We start from the raw sequence: 23882 nt of genomic DNA on the forward strand, positions 1-23882 counted from the left end.
CGCCGTGGGTGCTGCGCTCCCGCCGTGGGTGCTGCACTCCCGCCGTGGGTGCTGCACTCCCGCCGTGGGTGCTGCGCTCCCGCCGTGGGTGCTGCGCTCCCGCCGTGGGCGCTGCACTCCCGCCGTGGGTGCTGCGCTCCCGACGTGGGTGCTGCGCTCTCGCCGTGGGTGCACAGAGCAGTGAGGAACGAGGGAGAAGCCTTGGGACACACGATCCCTTGCCCGTTGTGCCCTCTCCTGGCTCCATTAACTGGTCTCATAAACCTACCCTTAAGGAAGGCAATCTCCATAAAACCTTATGTGAGCAGCTCTTCCCTGTGCGTGTCCCACCGGGTCCCCAGCTGCAGCACGATGGTTGCAGAGCTCACGGTCCTGCTTGCTCAGTTCCCCCACACCTTCCACGCCTCTGTGGCCCTCTCGATTCGGTTATTTTAGCCGTTGGTGTCAAAGGAAAGCAGTGCGAAACGCAGGAATGCGGGCTGAAACGGGGAACGCCACAGCAGAGCACGAAGCCGCCGGGCCGCGGCTGCCAGGCCGGGGCGAGCACGTGGCGGCACCGCCATCCATGCACTGCTCTTCTTCTGCCCTGTGCCATCACAGCCCTACCCAACCTCCGGCATCTTCAACTCCACATAATGGAAACTGGAGAACTCCACGGAGGAGTTTCCAGATGCTCCTTCACTAACGACAGCGCTCTCTTCCCTCCTGATGTTGCTCCAGAAAACGTTAATGCCAGAAAGCAACATCCACACGCAGGCAGCGCCGAAGACTGTACGGCCTCCAAAGACTGTCTGCACACAACTGCCTTACTAATACACCTACCCTGGTGCAAACCAGAACGGGAGCCGCTTGCCAGGGTTCTGCAGGACAGGCAGCTGCAGCAGCTCCGCGACAGCTTCTCCAGGGCGCAGGCCTCGCTGCCCGCGCTCAGCAAGGCCCAGAAGGTCCCTCCTGCAGAACGGGCTCCTGCAGAAGAGATTTCCTGACTGCCTTTAAAGCCTTTTATGCAGTGCAAAATGAACACCGGCCAAACAGAGGCTTTCCTTGAGGATGCCGGGCACTTAACTGACACTTTCACCCCCGTCTTTTTGCTCTTTGAGATCTTCTGTGTTGCTTCAATGCTGACATCTTCTCTTTTGCTCCCCTGAAAGGTGGCTGCAGCATCCTTCTCTTTGCCTGTGCTTCTCCATTTTTTCCTGTCCCCCTTGCAGCCACCTGCATTGCCAGCCGCCTATTTTAAGAGTATTCAAAATGCTACAAACGCCGAACGTTTCTTGCCCTTGGGGGGTAGCAGGAAGACAGCAGGTAAAGGCCATGCTTCAGTGCCACAGCTCGGGATAAAGCAGAAGGGAAGCTGATAGGAGACACCGCTGATGATTTTAAATGGTTAATGAGCTAGGAAAAAGGGTGCAAAAATTCCTTTCTTGAAGCATTCAGACTTGCCTCTGGTGGATAATGTTGTCATACAGAAACCTCACGGGCTGGACGTGGCCCAGCCCTGTTTCCATGCCACTGATGATGTGTCTGCTGCTTATTTTGTCCTTTTCCCCTCCTTTTCAGTTTGGCTGCTTGAGCACTATTTTCAGCTATCGGAAATGACACTAAAATTTAACGCTGAAGTTCTTCTTTTAGCTGAGGTTTGACGGGAAATAAAAGAGCAGACAAGACAGCTCAGAAACCCTTTAGGCATTTGCAGCATCCCCAAAACATTTGGTTTCCATCTTCGGCTGCAAATTACAGACAAGACGGATGTGTTTTAAACAAAAAAAGGTCTGTTTGACTTCACTCTTGCAGAAATGCTAATACTGAACCACTGTCAACTGTGTGAATCGAGAAGGGCACAGCCAGGGAAGTGAATTTCCCGAAGAATACTGAGATCCTGGCAATTAATTCATAAAAAAAAAAAAAAAAAAAAAAAAAGGAGTTGAATCATTTTTCCCCTGTGTTGCTGTTTAGCAAGAATACTGAGCCTTGGAGTTTTGCCTGAAATCCCTGCAGATAAAGTGTTATTTTACTTTATTCAGCAGGCAGATGTCTGCAGGAAGAGACAGCATACTACTTAGGTGTGCTCTTTTCTTTTAACATTTCACATTCAGATTGTTTCTAAACATACTAAATAATAATTCGTTAGTGTGTGCGATCAAAGACTACAGCTTCCTGGAACCGCCAAAATTTTGTTTTCTAAGGCATTTAATCTATTTATACATTTCAAATATCTTGCAACAGCCTAGTCGATAAAAAAAAAATGCATTGCTCTGTTTATCAGTTATCTAAAAACACTAGAAATAGGTCCTTTTGTAAAAGATACTCTCCTATATTCTCCAAGCACTAGTTCAAACTAATTTTCCTACAGAAAATTTAGCAGAGCTTATATTTTCTCTAATTCTGAGTAATACAAGCTGTATGTGTGTTTGTGTGTATGTGTGTATATATATAAGTTTTCATTATGTGTTTTGGGGTATGCTGCCTACTTTCTCCAGGTTCTCAGAGGCTACTGAGGCAGGAACTGGGCTCATGACTTCCTAGGAGACCCCAAGTCTCAGCAAAAGGCTAAAGCAACAGGGAGGCACTTAAGTTGTACGGCTTATTTTAACATTCTTACTTGCATGTAAATGTATAAAACCTTCTAAGTTCACACGGCTTTATGCCACTGGGCCCTCAGAAAACAAAATAGTGATTTTATCAGCATAATACATCATATTTTGACTTAATACGCTTGTGGAAATCGCTTGTAAAGTTTCTTTAAAGTTACTTTAACAATATTTTAAAAACTATTTTACAGAATTGATGCAGCCACATCATAGAGCCTCCATTTGCAGTACAAGATTAGACTCTATTCATAGATTTGAAGCAAGGACGACTGCTGTCGATAAATGAGCTGAAAATATAACTTTGGTTAAGAGGGTCTTCTGAGGGTGAGACAGGAAAGTATTTTATTGTTTTTCAGGACTGGAAATGATGAGGCAACAACTATTTACAGCCTTTGCTCATACGGGAATTTTGAGTCCTTGGCAAGAGCTGAAGATTAGTCACCAAATACCTGTAGTATTTTTGAGGAAAAGCCTAACACCGAGTTTAACTAGCCTGATTTGGTGGTATTATTTTAGAAAAAGAAAAAGCTAAAGAAAAACTGCTATGAATCACCTATGAATCACCTACTGCAAATGCTATGAATGGAGGCTCCTTCTCTGGAGATCTCCCAACCCGCCTGGATGCGCCCGGGTGCCCCTGCTCCGGGTGTCCCTGCTGGAGCAGGGGTGGGACTGGATGATCCCTACGGGTCCCTTCCAACCTCAGCCATTCTGGGATTCTGTCAATTTACTTCCCAAAACTCAAGCAGCTTAAGCCTTTGGCTCATCTTTGCAAGGCTAGGATGCTTTTATCTCTTTCGCAGCCTTTTGCTGCTGCCCTGCTATGCGGCACCGGGAGCACGTTGAGGCTTCATTTCTGATCAAGCCCAAACAAGTAGAAAAAGCATCTTAATCACTCCAAATAACACTAATTTCACCTGAAATCAGCTCTCTAAAAAATAGGCTTCTGAGTTATTTGAGGATGACGGAAGTCACTTTCTGAATCTATTTATGATTGTTGCTAATTGAGAACGCCTCTGATGCCAAATGTTAAATAGATTAGGGTGGATTATCCTATGCAGGACACTCAGAGTGAGGCTGTGGCTCCATTTTAGCAGTTGTTTTCTGCATTTGGTACACAGGTTTGCTAAATGCACCGAGTATTCGGTATTCAGTGGGTTAATGGTCACCGTAATATTTCAATATCAACCTAAAGCATACTGGAATATGTATAATTATAATCTTGACAGAAGCAAAATAATATCGTGGCCTACAACACTGCCAAAGCAAACGTTATGCAGAGGTCAACGGGAAGGAATGTCGAGATCCCGGTTAATCAGAACCACACTGTCAGGGAAGTCGGGAATTAGGGTTGCTCCTTGCTCAAAGAGAAGTAAGCTCAAAGTAAGAAGTAAGAGAAGTAAGATCTTATTTTTCCCTTGCCCTTTTTATCCTCTCTGCAGTGATGTCTTCAAATTTTTTGTGTTGGCTACAAAGGATGTGAAGTTTTGAAGTCACCTGCAGACATCAAGCCTGCTTGAGCGGGAAGGCTGGACTAGATGATCTCTAGAGGTCCCCTCCAACCTTGAATATTGTGTGATTCTGTGATCAGCAGCAAGCGTAACCCAAAGCTAGAGACTCGCTCTGGTTTAATATCAATTTTCATTTTGTCTTGGCTCATTATAAGAAAAGAAATAATACTCCAAGTGGTGAATACTGCCAACGAGACAGCATAGCTTGTTGGCTGCTCTACCTGCCAGAAAGCATCAGCAGAGTCTCCATCTCTTCCACCAGCAACTTACCTCCTAATCCTTATAACCGTACAGACAGGACAGGGTCCTGGATGCTTGCAGCCTAGAGCAGCTCCCAAATTGTTCTGCAAAATACTAACTAAAAAGTCCTCAGCGAACCCCTAAAGCCAAGTGCGCACGCAGCCGCTCGGCCGAGGCGACTCGGTGTCCTCGAGGCCCACACGTCTCGTGTCCTGTCTCCAGGCGGGCGCCCCTCGCTGCGCAGCGCGTGGGAAGGCGGGTGCTGCACCACGGAGCGGGGATTCGGGTGTCGCTCCCTTCCCGGGGGCGAGCTGCCTCTTTCTGTTCAGCAATTTCCACCGCGGAGTCACACGTTTCTTTTCTTCTCTTTGTACACGCGTGTGGTCTGGGGGCTGCTCCATTAATCAGGTTTATGTAGAGATTTGTCATTATGCCTTCCCACACCCGTATTTTTAAGGAAAGAAAACACATTTGGTAATAAAATGCATGTTATGTGACTGTTTATACGAAACAGCCATCCGAAATGAGCCCTAAAGCCTTTATCTAACAAAAAAAGTTATTAGACGAAAGACTCTGTTATAAAAGTAAGGCATTTAAACTCTCCAACTAAATTCTCCTGAGAAAAAGCGGTCATTGCCAAACACAACTTCCACATTTGCAAATAAATTAATTGCAAGTGGAATTAGATATCCATGTGCAATCGTTTCTCCTTGCCTCTGCCCTCTTCGCACTCCTTTTTCTTTCACGGCTCCAGCTTTTCCACAGGGAGTTACGATACACACCAGGCTGCTCAGCATTTCATAAGGAGTCCTCTCAGACCCACCTAGGGCTTGGGCAAACATTTCCAATTTAGTTTCATCTAGTTCTTCTTTGGACCTAAGACAGTGTACAAGAACCTGACTATATCACGTAACAAGACACAAGGAGGCATGGGAACAAGAAGAAAATGCTTTTACAGCACTTTTACCCAATCTGAATAGCTCACCTTTTTCTGGTTCGTGGGTGACAAGCTTCTGTAGAGCTTCTTGCCCTGTTTGCCAGCATTCCAGATGGTGAATGATGTCCAGCAGGAGAGGACTCGGTCTTCAAGAAACCTGACTCGGTGATTCCAGATGGTTTCCCTGGACAAGGAGAAAAATGGTGGAGGTTTTGGCGGAGGTTTTCAAACAGAAATCAATAGGATAGATTCAAAGTTGTAGTTGAACTATTGTTTCCAGGAAGCATTATAGAAAATCACATCAACACGAACAGCTGCAGTTGTGGAAATCAAGTTCAACAGCGGCAGGTCCAGCTGTCCACCACTGTCCCACCTATCTGTAACCAGCACGCGACTCGCTCTGTAATTTGCAATAGATGCTGGCAAGGCAGCTCCCAAACCCAGGACGTGCTCTTCCATCCATTCATCCTCCTTTTTTGATGAAAATTTGAAGCATCAAATTTATACGCTATCCATGCAGAAATGCCAAAGCTAGAACGAAGGTCAGTTCATTCCATCTTCACCAAGTCCCTTCTCAAAGCTCAGATTCAATGGACAACTGTACAGGAACCCAGAAGCACTGACAGAACAGTCAGAGCTTACACACGACTGAGCCCTTGTGACTGTGCATACCTACACACGAGAAACAAAATTAAAGACAGGGATTTAATTCCAAAGTCTCCAAAGTGTTAGTCAACACCGATACAAATAAATGACCCTGCCTTTTACTTTGAAGACAATCTTTATAAGAAATAGCATTGCTAGACACAGTAGAGCAGTGAAACAAATCACTAAATTCACCTCCGGTTTTCTACATCTTTGGAAGCAGCTCTTTTTCTTACCAATATACTTCAGGTTTAAGCCTGACTCTATTTAAGTACCTACGCATCCTACAGACCAAAATACTCAGAATCTATTAATCTCTCTGCTTCAAATCATAGTCCACCAGTCAGCAAAGTTGCCTCGGGACAGTCACAGTGGTGCCAACCTCAGGTGCTCATCTGACCAACCGCCAACCTTCTCCTGTCCAAGTGCGGCCTGTCATTTTGTAGAAAAATCAATTTTCTTCCGAGAGTCCTTGACATAATGCGGCTCAACTGTCCAAGAAGAACGGGCGGGAAAACAGTCAGGACTAGGAACGGTTCTGTTAAGTTTTTATAAAACTTAATGCAAGGAACTTTGTGTTATTTGCGTTGTGGGTTGAGTTATGGGTTGAGAAATACGAAGCCATCACTGCATTGAGAAATATGAATTCCTGCTGTGATTATTAGCTAGCTCCAGAGACCCGAACCTCACTTTAGCCTGAGATTTTAGCACAGCCCAGTCCTTATATGGCTGCTTAGCACTTCATCACCACGCGGGGTGTGATAACTTGGAGAGAGCCTCACATGTGAACAAATGCACCCAAGCAGAGCTACACCATATAAAGTTTAAGCAGTGTTTTGAAGACGATAGTGTTGAACACCAGCACTTCTACTAATGGGAAAAAAAAATATCTTGGATTTGACTGCAAATCTTCTCTAATGAAAGCACAAGCTGCATCTCTGCTGCAAAACTTGGGCTACGCTGGCATCCTTTGACACTCACCTGCTGGTTCGTTGCAGCTCACCCTATTCCCAGAAGCAAAGAAGTATGAAAGCCAAGTATTTTTCCAGGACCACATGCCTACAAATTCAAGAGCTTCTGCTAGCTTCTATAAAGGAAGACCAGTACTTTACACATCAATGGAAAGTTTTTAAAGCTGGTTTTGCTCTGAAATGTGACTTCAGAACAGTGCTGCATTATATTGCACAGGCACGTCTCAAGACTTCAGAATCTGTTAACTTGAGTGACACTGACACGGTTTTCCTCACAAGTCTGCAAAGGCAGGAAAGCCTAAGGAAGAATTAGGCAGCTTCACAAGCCATAAAGAGAATTATTCACTGACTTCTAGTGATGGGGAGACCTGCAAATACTGCTAATACAGGAGGGCTGAGCCAGGTTCACAGGGCCATGAGCAGTAGAGCAATGATCAGAAAGAGCCCAGCAGGACTCACTTTTCTAAACATTATGTCAAGTTAATAAGGAAGAACGGTTATAGATCAACATGTATTTTTTAAACTGCATCAAAGTTACAAGGCTGTGGTGACTGCCCAGAAAATCTGCAGCTGTCATGATGCTGTGATGACGTTTTTAATAACCCACCGCTCGGACATAAGCCAATCACGTACATCTCAAAGCTGAGAACTATTTTTTATGCTTCAGAGTCTTCGTAGACTAGAAGTAAGTTGCGCTGTGATGCAACATCTGTCCATCAATTGTTTTCCAAAATTAAAAGACATGAAACTCATTAAACCCAAGAGTGATTGGATCCCTGACTGAATACAAGAATATTGCTAGACTGACTTCATTTAAGTATCAATAAATGCCTTTTTTAAGTGAAGCCAACATAAACAGCAGTTTTGATTCATTACTCAAATGGCCAAATACAAAATTCATAAGATTCAAATGTGTCTGCTATCATCCTAAACAGAAAATGCTTCCAGGAAAGAACTTCAGAAGTGCTTCCCCAGCCCCCCGTGCCCGTTTGGATGAATTTTTAAGCTGTATCAGACACACTGAGGTTTGGAGGGGCAACCTGAGACTCCCCTGGCAGCTTCAGGCCGGGACCATGGGGCAGACGGGGCTGAGGGGGGTCCCGGTGACCGAGCTAAGCCGGCGCGAGCCCTGCAGGCTCCATCACTGCACAGACTTGCCCTGCAAAGCCCGGCTCACGTGCCGAGGCCGAGCGCCGCGTACGGAGCGGCAGGATTGCAGTTCCCCCCTCCAGGCTTCCGCTTCACCTCAGGTGCCGCCTCTTGGGACCTTTCCAGAGGAGCTACCTGGGATTCCTGCCTGGAGGCACGAGGGAAGGCCATTTTCCCATCCTTTAGGAGCCAGTGCAGGTGCAAAAGCTGGGAACTGCAGCAACGTGCACAGGATGATTAAAGAAGGTGCCCGAAACAATCTCGGGGTGGAACGAGCTGTTTCTCATCAAAGCTTCCCACAGTTGTGTTCAGATTTCACGTTATTACATATTCACAGCCAGGAGCAAGGTATCAGCACCCTGCGCTACCCCAAAGCCAGGCTGCTTTTCCCCCATCGTGTCTGACAGGAGCAAAGCTGGACTTTCCCCGCAGCCTTTGGTGTCCTTTCCTGGCTCCGTGAGTGAGACTCTTCCTGCAGCCAGAAGCTGGGATGGCAGCCCGAGCTGTGGACCTTGATTCCCGCCTCCCAGTCCTACTCCTTGAGCCAAGCTCTTGACGGAGGCTGGTTCCCCCTTTCATTTTCTTGTCGCCTTCTCACTTTCCAAAGGGCGTGTGAGAAATGAACATTTGTTCCTTTCGGAAAGATCACTCCTCTGTGTCTCAGAGATGTCCCGGGCCCTCTTTTGCCGTGGCCCCTCTGGGCTCCTCAGTCATGCAGCATCTGGAAGGAAGACAAGGAGTGAACGAGGGCATTCATGCCGCAGGAGGGACGGCTCCGGAGGCTGTTCCTCAGCCTGGGCCACCCCGGCCTTCCAAAAACCGCAACAACGGCGCTCTGTTCCAGCGCGACGCCGGAGCCCAGGAACAGCTGCCCTGCTCCTACTTGGAGAGTAGGAGTACAGATAACGTGACAAGAAAAGCTGGATGATTTAATGCCCGTGCTCCGTTAAGCTCTGTGCTGCGGGGCTCCCCCTTTCCCGTCCTTCCCTGCCGCGAAGCCGCCGGTTCCGATCTGCAGCCCAGTGATAGATGCCCAGCAAAGACCTGGAAAATGCAGAACCACAAACCCAAATTCTGAAGCAGGACTGCAACTGTCGCCACCAATGCCTGCCCACGCTAACGTTATCCATCCATCCATCCATCCATCCATCCGCCCTCTTCCCCGCGCACTGCTGCCGCATGCCACAGGTGGCAATGCAAGCCGAGCTCTTCCAGCTCCTCCTATTAAATCACAACAGGATAATCCAGACTTACATTAGAGGTGAATACCCATAAGGAACTTTTAACGGCAAAGGGAGATATTAAAAACAATCGCAGGATTTTTTTCTAGTTATTTTGCAGGCAGGACCCAGGGTGCTTAGGATCCACAGCAAATTGAGACACGAATCTCATGTGAACCTTGACCACGGTGGTAAATAAACTGATTTCTTTTCTTCTTTTCAGAGTTGCTGTTCTGTTGAACTTCACGTGAACTTATTAATTGCTGGACTATATCGTCCCGCCGAGTTATTACATTTACACTGTTAATAGGTTCTATTAATGTCCAAGTTCACGTTGGGGCCGTGGGTCATTAGCTGAGGCACGGTTCGCAGCGCCGTGGCCTATTTCTCATGAAAGGCTTATTAAGAGAGACAGAGACTATCACTGCTGCTGCCATTTGCTTCTCAAGAACCTAATGAGGTCATTAGTTTCTGTGTTTAATTGACGCGGCAAATGCAGGCAGGGAAGATGAAGAATGCGTTCGACCTCCCCGCTGCACAGCCAAAGGGAGACGTGTCGCATGTTCCTCTCCCTGTTCATTCTCGGATGCTGTTTTTTGCAGGAAGGGAGCCGGTGTTGCCGGGCTCACCGGCAACAGGAGCGCGGGGTCCCAGGCTCCGCCGAGACCGCCAGCTCCCGGTGCACAAGACGCCTCTTCTCCTTTGCTGAGAAGACACTGGAAGCTCCTAGGGCCTGGAAGCAGATGGTTGCAATAGATTATGCAATTTTGGTTATTTCTGCAGATGAGGCGCTTACAGTACTGTATTTGTTCTGAGCACGCAGCCTGTGAGATTACTGCACGCCTCACATGCGCTGAGGAAGACAGAACTGTCTGAATCCCAGAGGAAATGTGTATTTTTTTCATCCTTATATTCTACATACATTAAACGTCTCCAAAGTTTTGCAAATTGTTGCAAAGCTTGGTGTCCTGCGCAGCTGCCTGCACAAGCAGCAGTACCCAAAGACAAACGTAGCTTTTTATTGCTCATCTCAAATCATGCCGACTTTCATCTCACAATGCAGTACATTGTTTTATACACAGCTCCTTTCTTCCCTCCTTTGGCGAGATAAAAATCTACGATTTTTACAATGTTTTTATTATACCCTGAACTTTCTTACGACAATATTTCTCACTATAAAGTCAGCTCTGATATTGTATCAGATCAGTGTAACACAAAGTACACACAGCCCCAGGACACAGGCTGTAACGCAAGAGAAAATGATTTAGATGCAAGAGATACCGTGTGGGGGATCGGGGGCTGTAAACTGCAGAGGAGGTTCTCGAAACCAGCATCACACACCCCCATTTAGCATGAATCACAGACGTCATATAAAACCACTCTGAGAACATTTATATAAAATGACACTGAGAACATTTATATATCTGTATGCGCCTAATAAATCTAAATATAGGCTGTGCTTCACTCGGACTCCATCCCATGCTCCCAACATTTAATAATGCAGCCCAATGCCTCCAGGGCAAGGGAGGAGGCAAAGAAGTTCTTGTTTCCTGTTTCACAGATACTTTCACCTCTAGGTAGTTGTTCCAGAAGGATGGTAATCAGAGCCAGTGATTTAAAAAAAAATCATTAACGTTCACAGTTATATATCAGCAAATGTAAAGAACTCAGGGCTGCTTGCCAAATGTATTTTTTAAATGTATTTCAACAAGTCTGAAAATGCGAAAGCAAGAGTCAATTGTCAAGTCCTATTATCCAGCTTATGGAAAACTTATTTCACTTTTTGAGACTGAAATTAGTCAGAAACTTAAAAAAAAAAAAAAAAAGTGAAAAGAAACAGCTTTGCTGTAAGCATCCCCTTGCTCTGAGCCAAGACACTAACCTGGTTGGTGGTTTATTATTCTCGGGGCCAGGTCTAGACTAATTCAAAGAACTGGAGAACAACGTAAATTCAAAGACCAATGTCCGAAGGAAAAACATCACCGAAAACTGGCCAAACAAACCACAGAGAAGCCCAGAAGTGTTGAGGTTGGAAGGGACCCCTAGAGACCATCTGGCCCAGCCCCTGCTCCAGCAAGGACACCCAGAGCAGGGGACACCTGGTCGCGATGCACCAAAAGGCACCGAGCAAAGGAACGACGCACGTCAAAGAAGCCGGGCACCCACAAGGTGCCCAGGAGGGACCCACGTGGCACGTGGCGAGGGCCCCTCGGCCTCCCTTTGCTCTGGGCAGGCCCGGCGCCCCACAGCCCGGCAGCCCTGCGTCTGCAGCCGCTCACAGCCCTTCCACCTTCCTGCCGGGTGCTCCCGCTCAGGGCCCTTGTGCCCCACAACCCTCCACACGTGGATCAGCAGCAGTCTGCAGTCCGTTCACAACAAGCTCCTTTCCAAGAACGGAAAGCTTTCCCACAAACGCGACGTTCCAGGCGCTCCAGCATGCCGGGATGCCTGGCTGAGGAGCGAGCAACCAAGTGCCAAAAGCATCACGCACAGAAACAGGAAAAAGGACTATTTAAACACCAATAAAAGAAAGATAATGCACGTCGTATTTGTTTATAAAATCCAAAGAGCGTCTTCTCCTGGCTTCAGACCCATGTTTCAGAGTGGAATGACTTTATGTATGTATATGTACATATACACCCACACATCTACACACAAATACACTATATATATATGTAGAGCTACATGTAGATATGTATAGCTACATATAGATCTTTATATATATATAAAAAAAATAAAAATACAAATATAAGAGCTCTATAGTGATATTAACCCTGACTATGATTAGCTTATTAGCTTAACTCTTGTATTACACTATTTGAATAACACAATATTACAGTAACTTAGAACTGAGTAAATAAGAATATTATTAGTTTTACTACTTTACAATTAGTTTACTAATTTACTAGTTTTTATTAGTTTATGAGCAGGACTGATTATATTTGTTTCATTAATAAGAAAATGATTTACTAATTACCACTGTTGTTCTGGTGCAAGAACTCTAAATGGACACTATGACTTACACAAGTTTTCATTCATTTTTCAAACACCCGGGAAGAGAATGAATCATTTTTATTAGTATGACAGGGGCTCAGCTTGCAGGACTTGTGGTCAGGAAAAGCATCTTAGATGGCAAAGATGAGCAGAGGAATCACCTATTAGCGATTTAACAACACTTTATTTTAGGGTAAAGGAGTGCTGCAAAGGCAGCAGGCAATGATTTGCACAGAAGTGCCTCACATAATTACTCCTAAACATCCACAGGTATTTTTCAGACCTCACTATCTGATTTGGATGATTTGTATTTTCTTTGCCTGTTTTGAAAGGATTATGTGTGGCAAATTATCAGATGCGCGGTTTAGTTTTTACTAATTTTCCTAAAGTAGGCTTTTGTTGGTATTACCAAAGGGTCTGTTTTCTTTTAAACTCAGATAGCTCTTTTTGAAATTAAACTGTAACATTAATAAATAATTCTCTTATGTTCCACACAGCATGAAAGCATGTTGAGCAAAACCTCATATATTAAAAGCCTCCTAATACAGATATCTCCACACAACTTCACCACTGGGCTACGTTTCACGCAGGCTCCAGCAGCTGCCTCAAGAAGCTGCTGCTTCACTGCTGGCCGCTGCCGTGCCCAGCACACAGGATAAGGAGCCGTACCAAGCGTTTCCATCTGCTGCAAGCTAAAGCTGAGGGAGCTTTAACTAACCAGAGGGATAACCAAGCAGACTAGGAGATCTCGTGTGCTCAGCTACAGCATTTTGAGTTGCAAAGACCCAACAGCTTCTCAGTGCCTCTCAGCCCCGCTGTGTGGGTGCACGTGCACCTCTATTACCACGGGACTCGACAAGCAGAGCAAGCGGTGCTGGCCGTGCTATGATGTGTTACTTTGGCTTGATCAGGAGGGAAATACCTTCGACAACATCAGCTCTGTTCTTTGGGCATCCTGCAAGGCTCTGAGCAGAGAGGCAAGACAAATCCACGCGTTACAGGGGAAAAGAGAACACATCTCCAAAACAGGCTGCTACCAGCAGCCAGTACACTTACTGGTTTGCTTTTCCTTTGAAAAAACAAAAACAACAACAAAAAACATAACTAGGTATTCTACTGCCTGAAATATCTGGAAAAGAGATGAAGCATCTCAACTTCGCAACTGCCAGTCCTTCCAGGTGAAGCTAATCTTTGTGCTTACTGTAAAAGACGCAGCTTACTCTAGCACGGAATGAGTTGCGGCCTGGGGGTGGTAACGGTAGAGCAGGAGGCACTGGTCGACGCGGAAGACGTCACCGCCCTTCTCGATATGCTTATAAAAGAACAGCAAATCCTCCGGAACGCCCTGCAAGAGAAGCAGATATTTCAAGGCACGAAGTGACTACTACTCCTAGGACGTCAGGCTGCACTGAGTTAGCGTTTCACTGCGCTGCCGACAAAGGTTTAACATCATTTTATTCAAATTCTTTGGACGTCAGGCCATGCCATGAACTTACCCCCGGGTTGTTATATATCTATAGAAAAGATAAAGCTAATAAAAAAAGCAGGCGGGGCTGTTGGAAAAGGAAGTAGAGCTGAGCACAAGGACAGAGGTGAAGAAATAAACATCATCGCATTCTGACAGGGTTATAAGGCTTGACACAGGTTTGGTCTAAAACACATAAATCCAACTGCTTAACAGTTTATAAGGCCTAAAATGCCCAAGTAACCCAACGCTTTCCTGAAGGGAAGCAGTGATTTGAGAACAGTGACGTCTTTTGCTTTAATAGAATTTGTGCTCTTTGGTTGCCATACAGAAGCACACATCAGTCTTCCAAAATAAGATATATGAACCTTAATAAAAAGCCTCAGAATAATTCAAGCTCTATGAATAAAACTTTTTTTCCTTGCCGCGTACTTCTATGCGGCATTCTTCCTCGTGGTAAGCTCTAGGAAACATTAGAAATCTCAGGAGTATATGGAAACATTTCCAGTCTAAGTCCTGAATCATCTGGACAGAGATGCAGTGCCAGAAACCACTCCTATGGCATACAGTATTCAACTGCCTGTCATGCATACCAAAGCAAAAACCCACCTTTACGGGTCCTGCCCTTCCTGAAGGTGAAAAGCACCACCTGTATACATTTTACAGTGCACCAAATTCTTGAAAAATTAAAATGTGGCCACAACAGTCCGTTTTCAAATGTTTAAATATAGATTCTTTTTCAAACCTACTGTTTAAAAAGTCACATGAATTCATCAGGCTAAAAATCTTTGGTATGAGAACTCAGGAGTGCCAACTGAAATACTTAAAAGCATCAATAAAAAGCTGAAACGTAAAAACTAATTTAAAAGTATATACGCCTGAGAGGCAAAGGTAAAGGAAGAGCAAGTCAGGGAAATACATTTCCTTCTGCGGGCAATATCACCTACATGAATGTGAACAGAGGCATAAACCTCAACTTCATCTGTAGGTCGTCTATTTTGACACAGAAAGACAATGAAAGTACAAGCTAAATTAAAACTCACCCACCCAACAACACTTGAATATTTTCCGTATTACAACTTCTGAGTGTTTTCCATAATTAAGAAAAGGAGATTCTCTAATTGAAGCAGCAGACACAAAACCATTGTGTGGTTTCTTCTAGTCACATCTAGAGCAGGTCAGCTCAGGGTCTGGTTTTCAGACCCGCCCGCCGCTCAGCTCAGACACAGTCAGCACTGAAGCAGCCGGAGGGGAGCGCTGGGAAAAGCCAAAAAGCTTTGAACCTGGCAAAAAGTTCCAAGCAATTGAACATACAGATTTTGGAGGAAATCAGAAGCAAATCGAGCTCTGGACTTTGCAGCTCCACACTTCACTTCATGCAATAGATTGATTTAGGACCCTGAATTTGTCAAAGCTCCCAAATTCTGATACAAAACGGATTCTGATCTGGCTGCTTGGCAAGGGCAGCTTATCTGTAATTAATCTTTCTCTTGGTAGTTACTTGACTGATTTCTACTTCAAGAGCTCTGAGGCAGAGGAAAACTTGTACACAACTATGTAAAATTTATGCTTTATATGAACCTGCTTTGATGGTCACAGAAGGAATCCGGGGGAGCCTGGAGGAGAAGACAGCAACCACGATCAGCAGGAGAACAAAAGAAAACCACGTAAACCCAAATTCTTTCCATTTATCGTGCAGCCATTTCTATTCTTTGCTTATTCCCAACGTCAATGGAAAGGCCCAGAGTGAAGAGCTGAGTTTAAACCTTAAGTCTGTTTAAACCTTAAGTCAGTCACATGCTGCCTTAGGCTGACACAAGTTTTATAGCAAGTATCAGCTTACTGCAGGAGCCCAGTTTAGATTTGGAGATATTATATCACATCCTTACTTGCAACTCATTTTATTTCAGCCATGAATTTATATTATCCATCTATGTCATTAAAAGTTAGGGTGAAAACAAAGAGGCACTACAAAAGTGGAGTGATCTGTCACTCCTGTTGTGCTCTCTGGCTTTGCAATAACGTATTTCCGACACCAAGTGTGTTGCGGGCAGGACAGAGCAGGTGCCCGTGGGGCTCAGCAGGTTGGAAGGGACCTCTAGAGATCACCTAGTCCAACCTTCCCACTCAAGCAGGGACTCCCAGAGCATGTGGCACAGGGCGGCATCCAGGTGGGTTTTGGAGACCTCCAGAGAAGGAGACTCCACAGCCTCCCTGGGCAGCCTGTGCCAGGGCTCTGTCACCCTCACAGTAAAGAAGTTCCTCCTCACCTGGAGATGGAACCTCCTGTGTTTCAGTTTATGCCCATTTCCCCTTGTCCGATCACTGGCCACCAATGAGAAAAGCTTGGCCTCCTCTTCCCTACAATCTGCCTTCATGTTAATAAGATCCCCTCTCAGCTTTCTCTTCTCCAAGCTGAACGGGCCCAACTCGCTCAGTTTTTCCTCATACGAGAGATGTTCCATTCCCTTAATCATCATCTTAGTTGCTCTCCACTGGACCCTCTCGAGAAGCTCCACGTCCCTCTTATACTGGGGAGCCCAGAACTGCACACAGTACTCCAGGTGCGGCCTCACCAGAGCTGAGTAGAGGGGCTGGATCCCCTCCCTTAACCTGCTGGCAACGTCCTCCTGATGCAGCCAGGAGCCCATTGGCCTCCTTGGCCACGAGGACACACTGCTGACTCATGGTTGACTTGGTGCCAACCAGGACTCTCGCATTACCCCACGTGGCCCTGCCCGTTCCAGGGCAGGAGAGATGCTGACCGTGCTGCAGATCCCGCCGGGACGGGCCATCCTGCAGCTCTCAGGCCATTAGGGTTGTCTCAAGCGAGCAGGCTGAGCTTCCCTGCAGCACAGATGTGTTATTGGATCCAGATGGCATTCTGAGCACCAGGAATCTCTGCCAAACGCCTGAGCTTTCAAGGGAGAAGCTGTTTAACCACGACAGGGTATTTGGAAGTATTGGGGGAAAATTAATAGCTGCAGTTAAAAATATCAATTAAGAATCCAGTAACTCAGCAACAGGCCACCATATAAATAATTTCCAGCATGAATAATTATAATTTAGTTGCACAATCTACATGTTGCTATGCTACATAAAGACTTTTCCAGATGATATGCAACTGTCTGTGCACGACTGCACCAAGGGCTATGCACTGCCAGAGATGGCAGAAGCAACAAGCTGACTTCTAAAGAGGTGAAGGATTTGTGTCTACCCAGTACTTGGGGCACGTACCCCTTGCCTGACACCCAGCTGTATGGATGAAGGGATGTTTTTGCATTCAGCCTAGTTGAACTATAAGTATTCCTTGGTCAGGGACTAACCCTTAAATATTTGACAATTCCCCTGTCCTCTTACCTCTTCTAAGTGCTCTGGTAGGGTTGGCAGGTCCGTATGGGCAGAGGCAGAGGAGAACTGAGCCTCTGCCAAGCACTCTAGCTGGTGAAAAAGGGCATCTAAGCCTAGAAGTTCTGCACTTCAGTAAGGCAAGCCTCTTCAACGGGAGGTGATGAAAAGCAAGGCAATGAAAGCAAATCTATTTACACATCCAAAAAAAAATCTTAATTGGAGAGAAGTTTACTCACTCACTATCTGACAGATCAGGGAAAGTCAGGCTATTTCTTGGAACACCTTTGATCAGATAAAGACATTACAGTAAATGTTGGGTAGAGTAAGTGAACATTTCTTTCATTCTTCAGAGGAGACGAAAATTCTTGAATAGAACAAATGAACCAAAAAGGAAGTAAGCCTTGTTAAAATTATATTTAATTCTGTAAATTCCATACTAACCTGTTTCTACCAGTAGTTTGCAAATGCCCTGGAAAGTACTTTGTTGCATTGATATTTTTAACTAATACATTTATTGCACATTTTAGGGCATTTCTTAGAAGAACATTTCAATATCTTTTAACAGTTTCATGAAAAGCAGATCGAATGATTCACGTTAAAGCAGTTAAGACAGGAAAATACCAAAGACTACATCAAAAAGAAGGACTGCTAAGTAAGTATCAAAATACTTATATTTCAAAACACATCAACAGCTATCCAACAGTATATCCAGGCGTGTAATTCCCTTTCTCAGTGGCAAAAAATATGCAAAACTCACTGCTAATGGGACTACCAAGCTGCTTTAACCTAAAATAATAAATAATATTTTTTTTTACAAAACAGCTCATCTCCAATTTAAATGCAATGGTGAAAAAAACCAGCAAATGAATTAGTTTACCAAGAATGAACCATCATCCTTCAGTCTTTACAGAAAGACCGGCTTTGTCTCAAATGATACTTTGCTAAGGAACTTCTCACTGAGAGGATTTCAAGCAGAAATTAGCAATTGAAAATGCTCCTCAGTTTCACTTCCTTTAGGATAGTCACCAGAAGTATGCAAGCTAATACCTTATTAAACTTACTAAGCTTATTAAGGCTTGTCTTTTGTATGATCCAAGATGTTCTCTTGTGTCTCTCCTGTGCAGATCTGTGAGGCCATTCGATGGCCCATATCCAACTGAGGGCTTTAAATGATCGTGGTGTGAGTGTAAAACAGCAAGTCTGTGTCAATGCTAAATTTACTTCGCTGTTTAGAAAACCTCTGCAAAATTTCCTTCTTCCAAAAGGATGGTGCACAATAAATTCTAGATGGTATTTAATGCACTAGTGAAAAAAAGACATTAGATGTAGGGGATGGAGTGAGGTTTCATATAGCTTAAGCAATAAATTATCTTTGACTCTACCACTTTCTTTCCTTTTTTGATCAAATACTGATCTCTGCTCAACTTTAGCTATACCAAGCCAAAAATACCAAGGCCTGTGTTTTATCCAGACTTTTCCCCAGAATCCCTTGATAGGTTATTTCACAGACTGACAGTATTTTAATTTGTGTTCCAAAAAAATCCAAATTTCTACTTAGCCTTTTACCTTCCAGGCCTTACTGCAACTGCCTGCCTTTCTGGAGGGAACAACATCTGGGTGCTCCAGCAGCCAAAAGGGGAAAAATGCCTTCATTGATCTCTGCAAGACCACAAAGTTCTCTCCACGCTGGGCAGGACGCAGACACCACCTTCATGTTTACTTTGACCTTTCAGCACAGAAGTAGATCAAAACCAAGTCCCAGCCACTTTGCTCTGAGCCACAGCTTGCATTCGGTGCCTTATAAATATGCTCTTCCACCTGGGCTTCATTAGGAGCAATTCCCCTCTGTTTGTACTTCTAGATTGGGTTAGGACTTGAAGTCATTTGTGCCATTTTTAGTCTGCATACACTAAAAAAAGGAAGGTTAAGGACAGAGGGGAGAGACTGTGGTTTAAAAAAAAAAAAAAAAAAAAGGAAAAAAGAGTGTTGGGGTAACTTGCCCAGCTCCCAGCACACAGCACCGTCTATTGCTGTGCTCGGCTTTAGCAGATGCTGAACTTAACAGTTGACTCAGCTTTGATATCTGCCATCATATTACGGAAGAGCCTGCAAGTCTTATCGGCAGCGTAGCTTTATGTGACCCTTTTGGATGTGGTTCTGACTCTTCAGCAGCAGCAGCACCCATTAGAAGACATCAGGAAGCGTAGGAGCAAATCACACAGATAGGGCGAGTTGGGAAGGGTTTAGCAAAGCCTCACTGCACCTTCTGGAATATGGTTTGGATAACTTTCAGGCAGGTTATTTCCCTTGAGCCTCCAGGAAAAAAATAAGCCAAAAATATAGTTCATGTGACCCTCCTCCTAACAGTGGATGCTATTAAAAATGTGATGCTTTCTATTTGCCTAGCTCAGTTTCAGCACAGCAGGAAGAAATAACTTGTTAAAATCAACTTTTTTCAAGTATTTTAACTTTTTTTTTTAATTAGTGATCCCTTTCATTTTGCTTGATAACAAGCAGCTTCACACTGAAAATATTCCAAACTCGGGCTCATGCATCTACAAAAATTAATCATATGTCCAAAATTGCATAAATAACGTCTGTGGCACTTCATTTAGGCAGCACATAAACCATTCCCGTTCGTGGCTATCATTTCTGCAGAAGCCATTTCAAATTTTGTTTGGATATTGCCACAGTGAAACACACACAGAATAAATTTCCAGTGATTGCAGATCTCGACCTGAAGGAATGTTGCTTGTGAAAACACTTTGTGAACTATTTAAAAAACCTGTTTCTCATAAAGCCTGGAAGGACAGACAGACATGTATACCTGCATCTTATAAAAAAACCCGATTACATCAGAGGTCATATATTTATATTCTATCAGTCCACCCCTATTATTAACTTAAAACATCAAATCACATTCTCTCCGTGGAAGAATTCCCTTCCATTTGTTCCAAGGACTGAAATATGAAGAACAGGTGTTTGGATTTAATTCCAAATGAGAAATGCAGCTTTTTGGCATGGAAACGCTTTAGCAAATGGAAAAGCCTGAAAGCTGGACGTTTCTCAGTCCGTTCCTGTGTTTACTGGAAGCAACATGACACTCGCAGGTTGCACTAGTGTTAAAAACTAGCTCCAAAACGGAGAGGACAGTGATTAAATTAACTTAGGCTGAGCACGGGTCAGGTCAGCACATGCACACACATGGGTGAGATCCTGGAAAGCCCTCCGTATAATAATAGCACTGTTGATACATAGAGAAAGCGTTTCTTTGCTTCAAATTAATTCTTTTCAAGGGGAAAAGAATTAGATCAGTACTAAATACTTTACAGTGCCAAATGCTAGCAGATTTAGGGGCTGATGCTGTGTTCTCCCAGCTCGCAGGGGATAAAGGCTTGACCTCCTTGCTCACGCTCCCTGTGCCGGCCAGAGCTCTTGCCAGCCCCGCTGCACGGTGTTGTGGTGGCAGGTCCTCCGTGTCAGCCAAGGCAACAGATCCAACACGATTAGAAGGGCACGTCACACATTGCTGCTTAAAATCATTAGGATTGCTGGCGTATTACATCTTAATATTGAGTGGCACGGTTCCCACCTCATTGTAACACACACACGCAGAGGCAGGAAAGGCAAGAAAAGTGCGAAGAGCAGAACAATAGTCTCTTTACCTTCTTGAACTTCATTAGATTTGTTGTTATGTTATTCTGTATTTTATTATTTTTTAACTTACCAATGATGTTCAAGAAGCTAAATCAAATATATTCTTCAGAGAGTGAAAATACAACGATAAGGAACAATAATTAAAAGAAGAAATTACGAGTGTGGGTGAAACAATGTAGACTGCAATGGAAGCCAGGCTCCCTTCCCAGGTTCGCCACTCACCTGCTGTGCAATTAAAGGCAAACCTATTAAAGCCAAAGCTTTCACCACTCTGAACACTTGGCCTGCTCTTTGTTCATTGTCTTTTTAAATTATATGTTTTCTGGCAGCCCAGAAAATACATTTGTATATCCTCATATACTGCCACACACACACACATATATATATATATGTATGTATGTAAAAGTGCACATGACACATGGCCTGATACGGTTTTTGGAGGTTCTTCAGGTTATGGATACAAATATTTTTCCCCTTAGAAATATGTACCTTATCTTTCAGAGATGGTGCAGTATCTATCACAAAATTACAAACAGTTCTTCCTGCCTTTTATTTATCTTCCCCATCTGCTGCTCCTATTTCAGGCCTTAAGAAGAGCTTGAATTTCTGAAATCCTCTTTCACTTTTCCAGGTATGCTGACATATCTAACAAAATGTGCTAGAGTTATTTACAAACCTGATTTCAGTTATGTCCTTAAATTATCACTATAGTTAAACACCATTTTCCATGAAACTGGAATCAAGAATGATGTATACGTGACAGCCCAGATACACTGGACCTCATTTGGATCTAGTGGTTTTAAAAACAAATATGCTGCATATCAGATCAGATGGTTCCTTGTCTATATATTCATCCACAGCCACTCACCTTTCCACCTTCATCAAATTTGCCCACGTGATAAAACCATTCTCGGGAACAGAACCAGGTTGGCATGATCACAGTAGGGCCATGGGAAGTAAATGCCTACGAAAAAAGTGAGAAAAAAAAAGCTAATTAACTGTTGGGAAACAAAGCAGATCTTACATATACACCTAAAATCTGCAAATAATTACTTGTATTTAACTTTCAGCGTGGAAAAGCTCCACTGAAATATTCATTTACTTAAAAAATAATGTGTGCTTAAAATGAACTGTATAGCAGTATCTCAAGAGGCACCACAGCCACACAGATCAGTCTAGGTATTTCCTGCCTCACATCCACAAATTACAAACAAACATGGAGTATTTGGGTCTATATTCCAAATTTTGAGAAATAAACTGGAAATTACAGTTCTACTAAAATGCCAGCGCTGACAATGAAGAGAATAGTCCCTACTACTTAATAACTTTGATTTAACACATTAATGGCTTGTCCCTAACAGCGATACGCTGGCTGCTGAGTCAAAAACTCTCCCCCCAGAATCAGTGGAAGTCAAAATAATCAAAAGCAATCACAGAAAATCCATGCTCTCCAGCCTGTTTCAGATAAGATACTAAGTCACACAAGCTCGCTGATGGAGAGGTGCAGGAGCTGCTGTGCAACATTTCAGATCTTATCCTTCAAAAACGTCCTCGAACCTGGAAGGCTGCATCAGCTGAGGGTCCAATAAAGGGTAAAAGAAAGCCTTTCTCTCTGCAAGTGCTTGAGCAACTTCCAGCCTGATGTCTAAATAGGCTTAAGCAGCTCTAAATCTGGTATGCTGCTGCAAAGGGCAAACATCCTCCCTTGTCCCTCACAAGGGGAGGATGAAAACAGTGGCACTGGAGCTGCAAGGCCAGCTTATACAAATATATATATATATATATTTTTTTCCCCTAGCTTGGTTTTCAGGTGCTCTCCTCCCCGATCCCGCAGCCACATGGACACCACTGTGAGGACCAGCAGGCAGGTGGCTCGGGGAGGACATGAGCACGGAGGAGCAGGGAGGACACCAGGCCCCCAAGCACAGAGAGCAGGGCCAGGCCCTTCCCTCCAGCATCCACACAGGGAAAGCACAAATAACCCTCAAACTGACGGCAGAACCTGTATGCTCAAGGGCCGCCTTTAGAGCATGCCGGGATCTCCCACCACCTTCCTTGCCTCTGCGCCCAGGCTCTTCCAGCAGCATTGGCACTCGCCCGACCCCATGGGCACCATGTTCAGAGCACCAAACCGGCAGGAAAACTACTCTTTTTTTAGCTATTTTTGCATAGCTTTCGTCCTCTGCAGCAGTTCACTGTGGGGTCAGACTAGTACTACTGCTGACATACGGAAGGGGGAAGGAAAATGTTCCGGAGAAGAAAACAAGACCTCCCTTCTCGGTCACGGCCTGCAGTTAATCAACGCGGGCCTAACACAGAACTGCAGCCTCTGCCTGTGAACGCTTGCAGCAAGGGAGGAGAGCTGGCTCCCAAAAACCATTAAACTCCTAACAATTATATCAAAATGCTGCAGCATCTGCCAAGACTTTGAAAGCTATTTCGGCTTCAGGAGGAGGAAAACAACCACAGCTTTCTGTGTTTGGGAAATTCTAGATGTCAGCAGAGTCGGGTGGGAAGGTCCCCTCTGAATTTCTTTTTTTTGGTCTCCTCTGTTGTCACACACGCTAGCCAAAATATTAAAAAATGGTGGAAGGGATTAGAAAACACTGATAAAAAGCTTTTGCTTTGCAATCTTCTCACTGGAGTTTTTATATACAAAGATTTTAGGCTGTGTGGGTCAGAACAAGATGAACGGACAAGACATGCATGCCTGAAACATGTGAAAATGAAGACAAAATACCACTGATGCTGCAGGTCTATAACTGCTAGGTTACGTTTTCTTGCAAACAACGACCCCTCACTCTGTCCACCAAAGGTTTTTACTGCCTCAGAAGCTTCTTTGGTCTCCAGCCCTCTTCTTTCATTAATTACTAGTGAATCCTCTACACCTGTAGGAGATCTGCTGAGGGACTTAATTCATTATACTGGAAAGCAATATGGAATTCTTCTTGCATAGCTGTCTTGGAAGATTAATCCTCAACTCTAGTTAAATCTGCTGTTAGTTACAGTACGCTATAAGCTATAAGGATTATCTAAATATAGTCCAGTCAAATGAAAACAGCTTGTCAAAAAAAAACCAACAACAACAACAAAAAACCCTCATAGATGATGGTATAAATCTGTCCTGATTTAGAATTCCTAAAGAGCACAA

General features: G+C 44.4%; 1 protein-coding gene across 1 annotated transcript in view; it reads right to left on the reverse strand.

Moving 5' to 3' along the window:
• Positions 1 to 23882, reverse strand: part of B3GNTL1 (UDP-GlcNAc:betaGal beta-1,3-N-acetylglucosaminyltransferase like 1) — a 97403-nt gene that overhangs the window by 10729 nt on the left and 62792 nt on the right. The window contains exons 7-9 of the mRNA XM_026051388.1: positions 21600 to 21695; positions 13479 to 13603; positions 5328 to 5463 (exon numbers count right to left, since the gene is read on the reverse strand). Of these exons, the coding sequence (XP_025907173.1) occupies positions 5328 to 5463; positions 13479 to 13603; positions 21600 to 21695 (357 nt within the window). The remainder of the gene's footprint in view (positions 1 to 5327; positions 5464 to 13478; positions 13604 to 21599; positions 21696 to 23882) is intronic.

Source organism: Nothoprocta perdicaria, unplaced genomic scaffold, assembly GCF_003342845.1.
Source record: "Nothoprocta perdicaria isolate Ctin4 unplaced genomic scaffold, notPer1 scaffold_75, whole genome shotgun sequence".
In the NCBI taxonomy this organism is placed as follows: domain Eukaryota; kingdom Metazoa; phylum Chordata; class Aves; order Tinamiformes; family Tinamidae; genus Nothoprocta; species Nothoprocta perdicaria.